At 41.4% G+C, this 16,878-nt stretch overlaps 1 protein-coding gene and 1 long non-coding RNA gene across 3 annotated transcripts in view; one reads left to right on the top strand and one right to left on the bottom strand.

Annotated features, from left to right (window-relative positions):
* Window positions 1–1,182: 1,182 nt before the first annotated feature.
* LOC108447877 lies at window positions 1,183–16,872 on the bottom strand. Its single transcript, XR_001863578.1, has 3 exons — window positions 16,790–16,872; window positions 5,986–6,081; window positions 1,183–3,205 (listed from the first exon to the last, which is right to left on the bottom strand). It is a non-coding gene; the product is annotated as an uncharacterized LOC108447877 (long non-coding RNA).
* Window positions 7,583–16,878, top strand: part of PTPN3 (protein tyrosine phosphatase, non-receptor type 3) — a 165,221-nt gene continuing 155,925 nt past the window's right edge. Inside the window, exon 1 of one of the 2 annotated variants that reach the window (XM_017739102.1) lies at window positions 7,583–7,764. In XM_017739102.1, coding sequence (XP_017594591.1) covers window positions 7,638–7,764 — 127 coding nt within the window. In that variant the 5' untranslated portion in view covers window positions 7,583–7,637. The remainder of the gene's footprint in view (window positions 7,765–16,878) is intronic. The other variant, XM_017739103.1, reaches the window with a different exon arrangement.

The raw sequence follows: 16,878 nt of genomic DNA, 5'->3' as shown, positions 1-16,878 counted from the left end.
CAATTTGTGTGATGATAACTTGATGGCGATGACATGTCACTGTTTTGCTGCATGAAACCATGTGGATGTCACCTGGAATTCATCTACCCTAAGGTATTTACTAAATACAGTGAAGCTTACATATGTCCTCTGGTCAGCACATTGAAAAGAAGTCAAGAAGCTTACTCATCCAAGAAATGCAGGGTAATTAAACCCTCCAGCTAACTCTGAGCAACCTCTTACACCCTAAATGATCAGTTTTTTAATTTTTTTTAATGAATGTTTGTGGTTGCATTTTTACCCTCCCCTTGGAATAATCCCCTTCTTCCAGTTGACATACAAAATCATACTAGGAATCTCCTGTACATTTAATACTCTCAGTGTGTCCTCTAGTTCCTGCCTATCATTTCCAGCAAAGATTGGAATTATCTACCAACTGCGTGTAGTTTAACAAAGACAGGTGCTGGATTCTGCACCCAGAATGGCACAAGCAGACATACAAACTGGGAAACAAGATGCTGGAAAGCAGTGCCATGGAAAGGGCCCTGGGAGTCCTGGTCAGTGGAAAGTTGACCATGAGTCAGCAGTGCCCTGGCAGCCAGGAGGGCCAAGTGTGTCCTGGGGGGCATCAGGCACAGCATCGCCAGCCGGGCAAGGGAGGGGATTGTCCCGCTCTGCTCTGCACTGGGGCAGCCTCACCTTGAACATTGTGTGCAGTTTTGGGTGCCACAATATAAGAAAGACATTAAACTATTAGAGAGCATCCAAAGGAGGGCTGTGAAGATGGTGAAGGACCTTGAGGAGAAGCTGAATGAGGAATGGCTGAGGTCACTTGGTCTGTTCAGCCTGGAGAAGAGGAGGCTGGGGGGAGACCTCATTGCAGTTGCAACTTCCTTGTGAGGTGAACAGGAGGGGCAGGCACTGATCTCTTCTCTGTGCTGACCAGTGACAGGACCCGAGGGAATGGCCTGAAGCTGTGTCAGGGGAGGTTTAGGCTGGATATCAGGAAGAAGGTTCTTCACCCATAGGGTGGCTGGGCACTGGTACAGGCTCCCCAGGGCAGTGGTCACAGCACCAAGGCTGACAGAGTTCAAGAAGAGCTTGGACAATGCTCTCAGGGACATGGTGTGGCTCTTGGGGTGTCCTGTGCAGGGGCAGGAGTTGGACTTCAATCATCCTTGTGGTCCCTTCCAACTCAGGATATTCTGTGATTCTATGATCTAATCTATTTATGCTTAATTACTGTTTTCTAAAAGAACCTGGCTACATGCACTGACTAATAGGCAAGACTATCCTCTTCCTCTTGTTATTATACCTCTCTGGTTTTTCGTTCATGACAAAAATAAGTTTCAGCACTAATGGTGAGGAAGTGCCAGTTCATGCTAATTGTAGTTGAAAAATAGATTAAATTCCAGACAATCATTTAAAATTATAAGCAGGAGCATGTGCCCAACAGGGGGTTTAGCCAGCTTTGCTTTTGCCTAACCCCATACTGCTCAAGGAGGCTTCTAGTCCCAGAAGTACATTCAGATGCTCCAAGAGATGGGAGCAGCTGCAAATGGGCTCTGAGGGGGGCACCTAACTGAGGGTTTCACAACCAAGGGATCTATCTATGCCTTCTTTTCTCCAGGTATCCTCCCTTTCTGAGCTACATTAATTGGGCTTCTTGACTCCTTTGTTTTAGGGTGATCCACAGAGATCAACTGTGGAAAAGGGTCCCAGCACAACCAGTGGCGGACACCTTGCTCTCTACCAAAACATTTTGAATGGAAACAACAAATAAAGTCCTTCCTTTTCTGTTTAATGTAGGAGCATTAAAAGAGAACTTATTATGTATTGCCCTTATTTGTCATTATAAAGAGTTCCAGGGCTGATTCTTCCTCCTTTTTTCAGCAAGAATAATCTTTACCTCCAGAGTATGACATTTTGACTTTAACATGGAGCTTTCAGAGTTTCCATCTGACTTTATTTCATCCATACTGGAGCAGCATGAGTCACTACTGGCAAAACAAACAGCTACAGACCTGAGCAATTCAAATCTTCGAGTGATGAAGCCAGTCAGTGGGGCTGTGAGGGGAACTGCTGCAAGTGGGAGTGTACAGCAGAAGCAAACACAGGCATCAGCCCTCTTGGCTCACCAGCCAGGCAGGAAAACACTCACACCACAGCATAACCAAATATGGAGAGAAGACAAGTTGGAAAGAGAACTTAATCCTTAAAAAAATGTTCTACCTGATTGTGCCCCCCTCAACAGGCAGGACTTGGCAGTGGAACAGCCCACAGACTTAACTGGAAATCTGTGTGTGCTGGCAGCAATTTATTGCTGGATTCATTATTCTGCATGGTTTTGCCCTTGCAATTACTACAACTGCCTCCTTTTTCCCTTATGCAGTCTTTTTGCTTGCCTGTTTTAAGTCTGAGGTTTGAATCTGTTCACATGTCCTGTGTTTAAACACATCCCTTCTGCTTTCAGGTGTGTTTGTTGATCCCTTGAGCTGAAGATAGGAAAAAAAAAAAAAGTAGTGCTGGATAACAACACATTGCATCACCCTCACAGAGAGTGGGAAAGCACATCACTTCCCCCCAACCTTTTGTCCCTGGAGCCCTTCAGGTTTCTGCAGCAGCTTAGCAGGCTGACTTCATTCTCATGGTCCTTTCAGCCTGAAGGGATTTGCTCATTTATCTACAGGAACTGGAAGTTTAGGAGGAAAAACTTTGATAGTAGTGTTGAATGGGCTGGTATTTAAAGTTGCATTCCTCGAAATTACGCCAGATGAAGTAACCAGTGTACCAAGTTATCTTACCACTCTTTGCTCTTCAGAAATCTGCTTTGTATCTGACAGCAAACACATATCACACAGAAATTACACTGCCAGTGGATGCTTGAATTAGATTTTGGCTAAAAGTTTGTGATGGCATTCGGTTTGTGATCTTGAGAAATCAAAATATTGAGTTGCTGTTTCATTTAAATGAAAAAAAACCCAACAAACTAACCAAAAAAAGCCTCACAAAATAAAATTCAACAGTTTAGTATCATGTTCAAGCAATCTTGTTTTAGGGTAAATTTCAGGTAGTCTGTGCAGGTCCCCTAATTTTACTCCTAGGCAGTGACATGTTCAGCACTGCCATTGCTGTGTATTGCTTTGTGTTCCTCTTGCTTTCATGGTTCCAGCACCATCCTGGAGTCTGCAGGGCACAGCTTAGTGGAAACTTTTCATCTCCTTCTCTGAGAAAATAAATAGAAAAGTGCAGCTAGAAAAACAAATGCAATCTATTTGGTTTTGTGCAGCATCTGGAAAGCAGACTTCATCTTAGTAATTGTAGAAATTCACCTCAGAACTGGTCGTGGGGGAGTCCCCTTTACAGACAACAGAGAACAAATCAGCGCACAAAGGGAACTAGGGCATGGCTCACCTCCTCCTAAAGGACGTGTCTGGAACAGCTGACACAACTTACGCCCTCAGTGTGCCTGCTTCTCTCCATGACTGCAGAGACAGCCTGGGCTGACCACCTCACACACAGGGATCTACACCTCTGGTGTCTGGAACTCAGTACAGCCTCTCCTCTGAACACACAGGTGGAACAAGGTAACACTTCCTAACACTTCCTTTTACACACAGCGGCTCTGGGCCCAGGGTGTGTTGTGCCTCCCACCTGCACGCAGCTGCTGTGGATGTGTGTTCCCCTAATGCCGTGCTTGGCATCCCTGCATTTCATACCCTCTTGGCTCACTGCTTCCAGGGCAAGGCAGCAGCTTCAGCACAGTTTCTCACCAAGTGAGCTTCATCTTTTTGAAACAGAGCTCTGGCTCCTTTTCCTCTCCTTGCTCCAGTCCTGTAACCTGTGCAGCAATACCCGAAAGCCTTTTTCAAACAAACACTATTCTACTGAATTAATCAATGTAAGGTTCTTCAGTTAGAGCAGAAAGACAGAGACTACCCAAATGGTCTGGATGGCACTATAACATGCCTCTCTGCACCAATGTATTCAGGACTTGATTTTCACATAGCACTGGTTAACAGAGTTATTACCTGTGGTGGAAAATCTTTGCTGTTTAAAGAAACAGTTGCTTAAACCTGTTCCATTGAATGCCAGTTAGGGTCCACCCTCAGACTTTTGGCATATTCCCAAATCAGCCTTGAATTGAACAACCTTTGGTCAGTTCCACGGAAGGTTAATGACACATAATTGTAGGTTACAGCAAGATCTTGAGGTGAGGGCAAATGTAGCATTATAAGGCAGCAGATGAGAGCATGACTTGGTTATTTTGTCACTTCAGTGACAGAAGTGGAGACAAGCATCAATTGTCCAGTTACTGTAAACCTGCACTGTTTGTTTGTTTTTGTTTTTTATCCAGACAATGATTATAATTATAGATATGAGCTTCTTGGGAGATCGAGAACCACAATTATGGGATGTTTGTCATTTGAGCACTCTTTGCAGTAACTGACATACAAACGTATGCTTCACTTTGAGTGTTTGGAGTCTGTCCAAAGACATAGATGGCCAATACCTCTTCATACTCTTAATTTCATGATTGCAACAGAATGCTATTGTATGTAAACTTGACTCTTCCTGGTGTTTTGGCTGAAGTTGACAATAGTAGTTCACTTAACTTATTAGGTTTACAGATTTTTAGGATTTGATGTTTAATCAAATGCATTCCCTTATCTGAGTGTTACCTCAAACAAACAGCACAGCTTCAATTGATACTTTTCACTTCTGTGCTGTAAAAAGTTGGAATCAACTCACACACTGCCGTTTAGTTCCAAAGACTGGGGAACAGTTTTAATTCCTTACCTCTTCCATTCACAGGCAGAATTACACAGAGAGAAAAAAAAATTAAAGTATTGCTTGTGTAATTTTTATACTATCTCTCCGCAGAAAGCATTTCTTTTTTTTATAACAGTTCTTTCCATTGAAATTCAAATTGGACTATGCTTATCTGATGCCCAATATAAGTTTGATAATGTGCTTCATTTGAGAATGTGATTATTGAGAAGTCACCTACTGCAACTATATGTATTCAGACAATGCAAATGAATACACACTCTTCTGCAAACGCACTTTCAAGAGTTTCTGAGCTTGAAGCTCTAAGTGATTCACCCCATACTAGAAATTGTCAGTGCAGTAACCTTAGGACATCCTAGAACACGACTCTGAAGTTAGTGGATTACGGAGTAAGAAGCAAGTAGGTTATGCATTTATTATATGCATTATTATCCTGGTCTGTAATAATGCTGGCTGGCCATGTTAAGTCATGTAGAGAATTATGCTTCAAGACTCAAGTAAGCTTTCAGAATGTGTCAGTATTAATGTGCAATCAGGAGGCATCTCACAAAAAGCTATTTCTCCACATCCACTTACCTTCAGTTCAGTGTTGCCCAGCTTAATCTCTGTGCTATCACCCATGTTAAAGATATTAGTCTAAGCAAGACAGTGGATAAACAGGTATCTATTGAGAAATGTCCTACAGAAAGAGGATGCAGAGGGAAAAAGCAGTAACTTCGCTTCTTCACAGACCACACAAACAATATAATTCCTGAAAGATTTTGCAAGCTTGTTTTACTTTTCAAGCTTATATGAGTCCTCAGTGTATCATCTCAAGAATGTTGCCATCATTTGAGATGCCTTCAGCCTCACAGTGAAAGTACATGGATTATGGCAGCAGCAGCAGAGGCAGGAAAGCCAAGGCAGATCCTCCTGCTCTTCTCACAGCCCAGCTGCTGATGTCTTCCCAAGTAGAGCAGGTGAAAAATTATTTGCTCTACACTCCAGGGGAAAATTAGTTCACTGTTGTGCCCTTTACAATTCTCCTCGTTGAGGAAGGCTCCCCAATGAGCAACACTGCAGAAGTGGATAAATACATGCACAGAACCACAAAATGGTTTGGGCTGGAGGAGACCTTTAAAGATCATCTAATCCAAGCCCTCTGCCGTGGGCAGGCAAATTTTTCACTAGACCAGGTTCCTTAAAGTACTGACCAGTCTGACCTGGGACACTTACAATGACGGAGCATCCACAACTTCTCTGGGTGCCTCCTTCATTTCGTTCACTGAAGTATTAAAAGAAGTACAAGGCTCCCATATGAGTGAATTCAACCTGTGGAAAAAAGAACTTTGCATCAATCTGTTCAATCTTACCTGCACATGAATAAACCAAAACAAAACTGATCTTTGTAAGCTTTGTTGAGCTTGTTTTCAAACAGAGAGAAAGAAAATGAAGGCAAGGGTTTAGACCTATTGAGTATAATGTAAGTACTCACAGGCTGTAAAATGAGAGATTTTATTAACCTAGGTGAGAGAAAAGCAGGAAATTCCCATATTATATCATTTTCCACTGAGGAACCTCTGGTGGACTTGCTATTTCCAGGAGGGCGTAGTGTTCCTAGAAGTGAGAATTGATTTAGATTTTTCTCTCATCATTCCACTGTGAAAACAGAATCTGAGCTTTTGCCAAACTCTGTAGGAGTATCTCTTTTTTAAAATCATTATTACAATAAGGTCAAGTTCTTTTTAAAACAAAACAGTTTATATGCATAAAATCTCATATGCTTGGTATTTATTGTCTGCCACATCCCAATATTTTACAAGTGTACAATAATGATAGCTTCCTCTTTCATGCTGCCTTTTGTAAAGAGATTTCAAAGCATTTCCCAAAGAAAGTGAACTGTAATTATGCATGTGGTATAGATGGGGAAACAGAAACACCAAGAGGTAAAGCAATTTGCCCAAGGTGACAGGACAAATTAGAGACACTCAGGCATAAATCCCATGTCTCCTCTTTTTGCTTCCTTGCTAACCACAGCCTCACTTGGAGATGGTATCACCAGCTTGTAAAAGCAGTAGGGAACTGTTGTGGGAGTACTACAAGATGCAACCTGGTGTGAAGCTGATACAGGATCAGACTCAGGGTCCACCTGCAATCCTTCTTGGTCACAGGGGTAACAAGTAAATGGTAACTTAACCGAGCTGAGAGGGGCTTGCAGTGCTGGGATCTCCTCACTGAACCTTGGGTGGATAGACAGGGGCTGCTGAAAGGCAGACCAACCTCCATGGCTGCTGCACGGAGGAATCCTCCCTGCAGGCACTGAGGCACTAATAACCTCACCTTCCTGAGGATGCATTCCTCAGAAATCAGGCCGACAAGATTTTTCCCCTTCAGTAGTGGTCAGAGTGGCTGATCATGGAGACAGAGGCCTCTGTAAAGCAATGTGGAGCTGCTTTGTCCCACAGGACATCGTGCCTTGGAGAGATGCAGAGGCAGCCCTCACCACCTCGTTGCACAGCAGAAGGATTCCTGCTCTCCCACAGCACAGAAGCATCTGAACTCTACCGCTATTTGTGGTTTATTTGGCACGTTAAGATTGATTTGAAATTATTTCCTGTGTATTCACAAACCCAGCAAGTAGTTTCCCTTTAAAGTGCACCAGCTGTGACATTGGGCAGGTTCTGTAATTTCAAATGAGGCGCTAAGAGACTACTCCTTTCAACAGCTTTTTTTTAATGAGGGTGGGTATCTGTTGCAATGAATCAATTAAAACTCTTCTGACACACAAGTTGTGTGTTGCCAGACTCGTTTCACAGGTTTCTCAGGAGGGAGGATAACATGTGACAGCACACAGAAGCCAAGAGGACTGGAGAAGATCAGAAGCCTGCATGAGTGAGCTTAGCTTTCCAAAATATTTTCTTAAAGCGCTATTCCAAGGACCACTGACCTCTGCAACAGACAGCACCATGGTGGAGCAAGAGATGCTGCTGCCGTGTGCTTATCCTCAAGAAAAGTGTAAGTGACCAAATATGATTTTGTGTAAGAAATGAAAACAGGACACTGGAGGAAGGAAATGAAAGGAATTATCTAGGTTGTATAATTGAAAAGACTGAGGGAGTAGAGGGGAAATGCTAAAATAAGGAAATAAGGAAGCTATTAACTTTATGTTGTAGGCATGCAATTGAAATACGATTAGTGTGCTTGCAAGCAAAAGAAAGGATGCTGGTATGCACAACTCGAATATAAAAGCTTCTTGAAGAAACTTTCTTTAATCTTTGACTTTCTGCTTGTATTTGCAAAGTGCTGTGGCGTGGAGCTCCTTGTGTGGTGGGAATGTGAACAACGAGCTTTGATTTAGTAACTTAAGGAGCAAACTGGAGCGCAAAGAAAGCATTTTCAAGAAAGACATGGTGTGGTTAAAACTAATGGTTTAGGTTTTTTTAACAATGCAATGCCTCTTTTTCCTAAGACACCAGCATGCTTTCTTGATATTTTATCCAAAAGTCAGCTGAGATTAGGGTACAGTGGGAATATACCCAAATCCATCCCTCCTTCCTGATACCACACTGTCACAGAACTTCTTTGCCAGCCAGAAATTTTGTTTTTATTACCAGAAAATATAATACAGGTAACAAACCAAATAAAGTCTGTACACACTGTTTTTTAAAATGCCTGGGAATGTTTCAAAAGACTAGTGAAAAACCAAGCCAGATTTCCAGCATGCCAAAGACAAGTAAGACAGAAAGGTAGAAATGTAGCTGACTACAATGAAGTCGGGTAACTAAGTCTGGACTGGACATGTCTGAACAAAATATTAAGCAAATGTAGAAATGGAACTGGTATGTCCTGAAGCCACTTCAGTGCACTGCCAGAACAAAATTCATTGCAAAAAAAACTCCTTCTCCCTTTCAACTCAAGAAATACTGCTTTTTGAATGGCCTAGCTTGCTTTGGCAAATTCATGAGGAGGTTATTTGAAACTTACTCCAGATTGAAGGATTGTCTTTGTTCTGTGTGTAAAAATATCACTTTGTACAGGGCTTTGTGTTCGTTATTGGGATGTCAGCAAAGATGCAGTTTACCTGTGGAGAGATGTTTTCAGTTTTGTCTTGTTTTCCACTCCCTACTTTGTATATGCAAAAGGCAAGAGAGATAAAAATCATCCTTACCACAGTGTCCTGTTGAGCTGACTTAGAAGCTCATAACCAACAGACTGCAACAGAGCTTAAATGAAACCTGGAGTTAAAATATCTGTGCTATTGAAAAAACCCAACCAAACCCTACTTTCCTTTCTGCTGCCTAGTGTCCTATTAAAGGTTTTTAAAAAGCAGGATGACAATACTTTATTTTTAGCTTTGCTGTAACCTCAGCAATATAAGTGATAGGGTTTTTTTCTTTCTGTTGTTCGCTTTAATGTTAAACAGAAAATGGGAATCTTTGGGGGTTAAAATCATCCAATTGCCTTTAATGGGAGACATAAAAGGTCACTGGACCTCTCAAATGGCTCAGTTTTGTATATGAAATTCAATTTCTTACTGTGTGTCATTGTATTTGCGTGTGTGTGAGAGAGAGATTTCTCAGTCTCAGTTTGGCTGTCAAAGTCACGGGAATGTGACATGAGGCACTATAGGGATTGAAAAAGTTGCATAGAGAATTCAAATCAAGCCCAAAGGAACTAAATCCATAGGAGTAAGGAAGCCATGTAATGCCTCAGGATGGATGAGCTGGGTCCACTAATTGCACCTTCTGGTGGCATGAATCAGCAGTGACCCCCCTGAAGCCAATTGAGTTACCCCATGGGCTTAACAAAGGACTATGTGGAGGACCAGCCTCACTGCACTTACAGTATTAAGCTTTTGCCCAGAGCAGGTAGGCTGTGTATCTGACATGTTAAAAAGACCAACAGAGCACTGAATGGGTCCATTCTAGCTGTAAAGAGTCAAATTATGCCTCAGTGGGTGATGCTTTTCAGCTCAAAATGAAGGGGTTTCTTGGATTGTTCCAAGAGGCCAACCTGCTGTAGATTTTTGCTTATAAATAAATACCTAAATCTTTCAAGAAATTTTTTCTGCTAAGCAAAATGAGCACGGTACATCTTTGGAAGCCTGCACCTACTTGTTGGGAGCTGTTGGTTTGCTACCTGTTGCTGTGTGAAGTCAACAAGAAACTCAAAACTTTACACCTGAACCAAAGGTCTAGCTGTCTGTGTCGACTCATTTCCATGTGCCTTCAGCTTAATGCCATTTGCCTCTCTAAAAGTCTTTTGAGGAAAAACTAAGATATTTGTGGTTTGGGTTTTGTTGTTTTTTTGGTTTTTTTGTTTTTTTTTTTTTTTTTTTTTTTGACCTCCAAGACACACCAGGATGGTCACAACACTGAAAAATTAGCCTGTGGTTAGTTATGGGGCGTTTTTCATAGAACCGTGGTGGTCTCATGCTGTAGTGCCAGGTTATTCAGTCTACAGGCAAATACTTTCTCTTCCCTTGTGAATATGAGCTGGGGTTTTTGGTGGTCTGTAGCCCTATTTCACCAGGTATTTGGAGCAAATTTTGCTGAAGCCATTAGAAATTCTCTTGGCAGAGGGAGCTTTCAAAGGAAAAATAGTAAATTAGACATTACAATGGATTTTACTCCTCTTAGAAAGCAAAAAGTGTATCAAATATGTAGTTCCTCCTAGAAAGCAATAAACAGACTTCTAAACTATGTGGCATAGTCCTAGGTATTCCCAAATATCTGCTTGCAGATGTAAATTTTCAAGGAAAATAACAGAAACTATCTTTTTGCACTTCTCCCTTTGAGTTATTAGTTATTTTAATAATGGTTTCATATTTTTTGATGTATTTTGAATATCTTATGTTAGGCTTCTTCTTTAGGTAATATTTGTACATTTCCAGAGCCCAAATATAGATTTTTTTTTTTTTAACTCTAGAAGAGCATATGACGAAAATACAGTGGTCTAAACTTTTATTAAAAAACCCCCAAAAAACCAAACAACCAAAAAAACCAAACCAAAAGAAATAAAAACTCACCAACAAACAAACAAAAAACCCTCAAAAAAACCCCTAATGCTTTTGTGCTTGTACTTTAATCTTCTGTCACACAGTTAATAGCTACTTATTTTTTTTCAATTATTCCAAAAGCAAATCACCTTTGTGTTAAAACCGAAAAAGGTATTTCAACCAAAAATTATTTGTGTTTGGGGCGAGGGTTGGATTTTTTTTTTGTTTCCTTGTTTTTGATGACTGTTTCTCAGCTATGAAATGTCAAACACAAATTCAGGGTGGCTTACTTAGATTTCAGATTTGAAAAAACATTGTAAAATTAATATATTTCATTCTTGCTGTCTAAGAACAGCACTGTAGTATTATGTGTGTGCTGATGAGAAGATGTGGGAGATTTCTGTTCTCTCTCTGTCTTGAGAAGACAAAAATGTGGTGGTTGCCTAGGAGGAGTATTTAAAAAGTCTTTATCTGAAACAATTTTCCCAGACATTTGCTCATTCTCAGTCTCATTTTATTTTCATTTTTTAAAATTTTCAAATCTAAAGGTTTTGTTTGCTCATGTCAGAATGCATTCTTTTAGACTTCTAAATGAATGATCATCCTCAAAGCAGGGTGATTCCCTATTAACAACATCACTTTTATAATCACTTCTCAAATTTGCCAGTAAAGACTTCTTTTCCTTTGTCTTGTTTGGATTGTGGATTAACACATTAAATCACGTCAAACTAAGAACTGGTCTCAGGTGGATCACAAGAAAAACAGCCCTAGTTATCTCCTGATGAACAGCTACCTTTTTAAAACCTAATGGGGAATCAATTTCTAATCCATCCAGCACACTCTTTGTAAGTTCCAGTAAATGCACATCTTAAATCAAAATGTCACACACAGTTAAATTGCATGTCTTGGAAAAATCAAAATATACTGTTCCAAGACAGATACAGTTCTTGAACAGAGCTGTCATACTGTCAAAACAAAAGATTTATTTCAGGAAATTTGTTTTCCAGGGAACTGTGCTGCCTGTCAGCTTTTTTGGCTCTTATTTTTTGATATCTTGCCAAATTAACACATCAGTGTATGTCAATGCAACCTATAGCTGTAGTCAGCTAATAGGAAATGAAGTCTGTATCACTCCAGACTTTCTCTGAAGATCAGAAATGTCCAAAGGAAGAAAAAATAAACTGAAAACGAGACAAAAGTAATACACATGCTAGTCACATGCTTCTCCACTCAGAGCCACATTGAAAGATACTTCCATGTGAATTGCTCTGTGTTGACTTATCTTTGGAGGAAGGGCTTATGCAAGGGTGGAGCCCAGGCAGGCATATAGGAAGGACAAATGCACCTGTCAAAGGTTACAGAGAAGTATATTTGGGGAAACAGTTTATGTTCCTTCTGAGTAGAATGGGCGCTAAAAAGCTTCTCCACATAAAGTTGCTGTAACCAGTGCTGACCACTCATTTTGCACACGTTACCTTAGTTGTCCCATAAAAATGCCAGGCTTAGCTGGAAAAGGAGATGGAGCAAACACATGGACTCTGCAGGCTCCTCCAGGGGCCTGGCAGCTGCATAAAGGCTGCTCAAGAACCCCGAGGATGCAGGGCCTTTGCCCGCACAGCGTCCTTGTGTTTAATGTGTTGCTGTTTGTGCTGCTGTGGTAACGCGGGTGGGAACGCTACCAGCAGCTGCAGGCGTTCAGCTCCCTGCGCAGGAAGATGGGCTCTGAGGGCCAGTGGGCGGCTGGCCTAGGCTAACTTTGCAAGAAAGGGAAGCAATGTTCAGGGAGAAAACAGCAGAAGCACGTTTAAAATGGACTCAGAATACATCTGCAATTATCACTCAGCATACAGGTCACATCTCAAAGGCATCGTGCACACATCTACGGCCCACTGCAGTCCTGGGTCTGGGAAGGTTTCTGACTCTTGAGATTTTTTTCTTCAATCACATTTGTGAGATTTCTGCTGTACTGGATTCCTAAGGGGTAGAATTTCTACTGCATTGGCCACATAGAGCTGTTGGTAGTGAGGGGTCTACTCGTATTTCTCACCATACCATAGCATATCCTTGCCTATGAAAAATAAAACAAAAAACAAACAAAACCCCAAAGCAACAACAAAAAAACCCCAAACCCAAAGAACCAACCAAACAAAAAAACTCCAAAACCAAACAACAGAACAAAAAATCAAAACACAAAACCAAAACAAAACAAGAAACCCTTGAAACCAATCCTGCTATCATATTTTTGGCCCTATTATGCTGTCAAAGTTGTAATGAGGTAACTGAGGACAAAATTTCACATGGTGTTTCCTTCCTGAGGCATGGAGTTTGGAGCACTGCAGTCTGCAGGAGCCTCTGTCCCATGCTGCTCATTTAAAAAGAGAGAGGTGTCAGATGCATTTTGATGGTATTTTCCTGACCTGGGACTTGGCCCAGCTGAGACATTTAAGACTAAAATCCCAATAAATCCGGTGGTGATTAAGTTCAAAAACTTATTTGCTCTTCAGTTTACCAAGATCTTGAAGCTGTACATATCCTGAGATGTCCCAATCTTAGTGGAATTGAGCGAGTAATTCAAGGGTCACTTTGTACATATCCCTAACTAAGACTATTATAGGGAAAACTGGTCCCACAAGTGTACTCTAAGCATACTCAGCTTTCAGGGAGGTATTTCTCACCTTATTATGTGCAGCGACTCTTGCTTTTTTGCTGCCAAAATCAAAATTCCTCTCCTCTGCCCGAGCACTACAGAGCAGACTGAGTATTTACTTTAGAAGACTTGGAGATTTTCATTCCCTATTTGAATAGGAAATGTTCAAATCTCTCCAGTCTCTTGAGAGAAAGCCATGCCAAGCTACTCTGGCAGCAGGCAGTCCCACTTCAACCACACCACCTGCCTGGTGCTGGTTACTCACTCCACACAGAGCTGGACAGGCCTGAGTTTTAGTTTCCCTGCTGGGACTTCTTTTTCTTGTCATTCCCATTCTACCACCAGTGGTTAAAACACAGAAAACTGGGGAGAGACAAGGGCCAGAAACCTGGATGCACTCATGCCAGGTGCGTGTTCTGAGCATGAGGAGACATGACTTGGTTGCCTAATATGCTCTTTCTCTTTATGCACTAGTGTATCTTGAAATGTTTCCTGCACAGTTGCAGATGGAGGATGAGGAGCACATCCCTCCAGCCCACTCACACTGACCTACTTTAGAGCTGCTAATGGCATCAGCTCGGGGGGAGGAGGGTGGGCAGGAAATGAAGCCCCCTTCCCACGCACACTGTGCAGCCAAAGCAGAGAACCAAACTTAGGACATCCAATTCCCAGGTCACTGCTTTAGCAGCAGGGTCTTCTATGATTGTGTGGCAGCTGTGGCAAAGAGGGAACGTTAAAAAGCATAAGTCCTGCACAGTTCTTGGAAGGGAAGGAGAAAAAAAGAAAAAGGAAAATAAATAAAGAGTGGGGAAAAGCCCAAAAAGTTATATTTTGGAAGGGATCCAGTTTGCAGATCCCAACAAAATGCAAGTATCTCCTTGCAGGTCTGACAGGTGGGTTTTAAGGTTTCTCTCTCCACCCAGCCAGTTTTATTGGCTACGTCTAAGCAGGTACATGCTAAGCTGCTTGGGGTTGTTATTGCAAGCTCCTAACACTCTTTGTGCACTTTATGGATCTATTGCTCAGGATTCAGACTCTGCTCAAAGGCCTGAGATCTTAAATACGAGGTATTACATCAACTTAACACTGAGTCACCTAAGCCCTTTATTGAATCTGGCCCCAGTGCATTTTTCAGGCTTATTTGCAGAGCAGCAGCTATTATTACCAGCAGTAACTGGGTTAATAACAGGGCCTCCAAGAGAGAAAGCAATTTGTAACACCTGTGATGCTTTGACTGAAACATGTTCATTATCCCCGTTCCCAGTTATGTAATAGGGGGAACAATATCAAAAAAATACTTCTCCTCGCAGAAACCTCTAGGTACCCACTGCCTGTATATGGCCACTGTATCCTGTTTGCTCAGACTTACATGGTTACAGTTGCCTGGAACATCCTCAGCAGAATGCCCCTTGAGTTTTGGTAACTGGGCATGGGTTAAAAAAAGCAAATACAACAAATACACAAAAAAACCAACAAAACACTTAAAAAACCTAAACAACAAAACAAACAAAAAAACCCCAACAACAACAAAAAAACCCCAGACAAAAAGACATTTATTTTCACTGTGGACAGACAGTTGTTGCACACTTGAAGTCTGACAGATGTGGTTTTCTGGCAAGTGGGTGAGAAAAAAGCAGTATCTTGAATCATGTTAAGGGGAAGGGTGAGGTTTTTCTTCTTCGGTTTGGGAGAAAAAGATTTGAAAATTTTCAGAGTTGTTCTTAGCAGCTCTACATGCAACATATGGTCCTTCCTGAGCTTTTAACCATTCCCAATGTGGGACTCTGCCAAATGAAAGTTAAACAAAAGCTACCCTTACAAAAATATTTAGGAAGCCCTGTTTTAGAAGTGAGTGCACATGTTGGCTGTGACTCAGAGCACACCCACACACTGGGTAGATAGATTAGCATCTAAACCACTAGGCAAGCTCCAGTTCTTGCTCAGAAGGTCAAAAAAGCCTGGGAAATGTCCACTGCTCCCTTTCTCCTTAGAACAATTATTTTTTTCCAGATTACAAAGTCATTTTGGATGGCACTGCAGCAGTGAAGTCAACTGATTTATAGTCATAAACAATTGTATTCCAAGTCAGGAACCAATTTTGTAATTTCTGGACAAAAGAATAAAGTAGAGATCAAAAAAAAAAAAAAAGACAAAGGAAAAAAATGTAACCAAAAGGCCCAACACTCCAAAAGCCAAACCGTTTCCTTTGGATTGGTTTCTTTTAACATTTGTTTTTACTGCACAGAAACCAATGGGATTCATAAAATATTTGCTAGGGAGGCACATATTAATGGAAAAGAGATGAAAGCCAAAATCGTCCTTGATAATAAGTTTTGTCCAGAACTGGAAAAGGTCAAACCTGATGTAGTTTATTTTCTTTTTCTAATTTGGTGTCGTATTATGAGCTCAAAATACCGAGACTGCCACATGCATTTCACTTGGCTTCCACATACAGTAGCTGGCCTGTTTCCAAGGCACCTGTGACTGAAGTCCCCGCAGCTCCTTTGGTGTTGTTAGGAAGGTCATGGATGCCCACCTTTCCTGCCCTGCTTCCCACACTGAGGAGACACAGGGAAGAAGCTGGGCTAGACCTAATAGCACTAGGAACCTTTATTAGGCTAGAAATTAGGTTGTCCTGAAATTTGAGGTACCTCCTAACCAGGAGAGAAAAAAAGGCTATCAATAAACTTTTCCATACTGATGCGTGTTTTATGGGTTGCGCCTGAATGGCTTTTAATGTAGCACTAGAAGTTGTGGGTTGTCCTGAAAACCAAGGTTTAGTCTGTTCTAGAAACCTCAGACTTTCATACAACCTAAACCATGAACAAGAATATTGGTGAAGTCAAAGTGAAGCAAATAAAACTCAAAGCTTCTAGAGATGACAAAAATATGTAAACGAGACAGATGCAGAAGTCAGAACTAAAAACACTTTAAAGATTTCCAGCCATGCTATCATATCAAAATCTGACTGAAAAGGGAAGCTGGCTAGTTAGGTAATTCTTGTGACATCAGGCATTCTAAGATAGTGCCAGGCTTTTTCTCGGAGTTTCATTCTGTACTTTTACTGTTGTGGCTGAGATAATGAGGAGGCAAATAGTATATGGTGGGCAGGCAGAGTGACAGCAGAGTCTGAGTGGAAAAAAACACTTTTTCCTTTTTCTTTTAGTGATGATGGAGAAAAAGGGTCAGAAAAGCACAACGATGTGAGTTTCAGTAACATAGAAACAGCCTGGAGCTGTATTCACTATTGCAGACTTGCCATGGAGGAAATACAACAGATTGACAGGGTGTATGGCCATTATTAATATTTCAGTCACGCAGGCAAAGCAGAGATTAGTTAAATCTTTATTAATAGTTAATCCCTTGCAAAACCAGGGGCGGAAATACTAACTCACCTTGATGGCTTGTGGTTTGGATTTCTTTTCCCCCAGTGTGGCTTTTCACGGTGCTGCCTGTTGTTCTCATTATTCAGAGACAAATGGCC

This window comes from Corvus brachyrhynchos, unplaced genomic scaffold (genome assembly GCF_000691975.1).
Source record: "Corvus brachyrhynchos isolate BGI_N302 unplaced genomic scaffold, ASM69197v1 scaffold7, whole genome shotgun sequence".
Taxonomy (NCBI): domain Eukaryota; kingdom Metazoa; phylum Chordata; class Aves; order Passeriformes; family Corvidae; genus Corvus; species Corvus brachyrhynchos.
The sequence above is the reverse complement of the archived record's forward strand: the minus strand, read 5'-3'. Positions and strand labels throughout refer to the sequence as shown.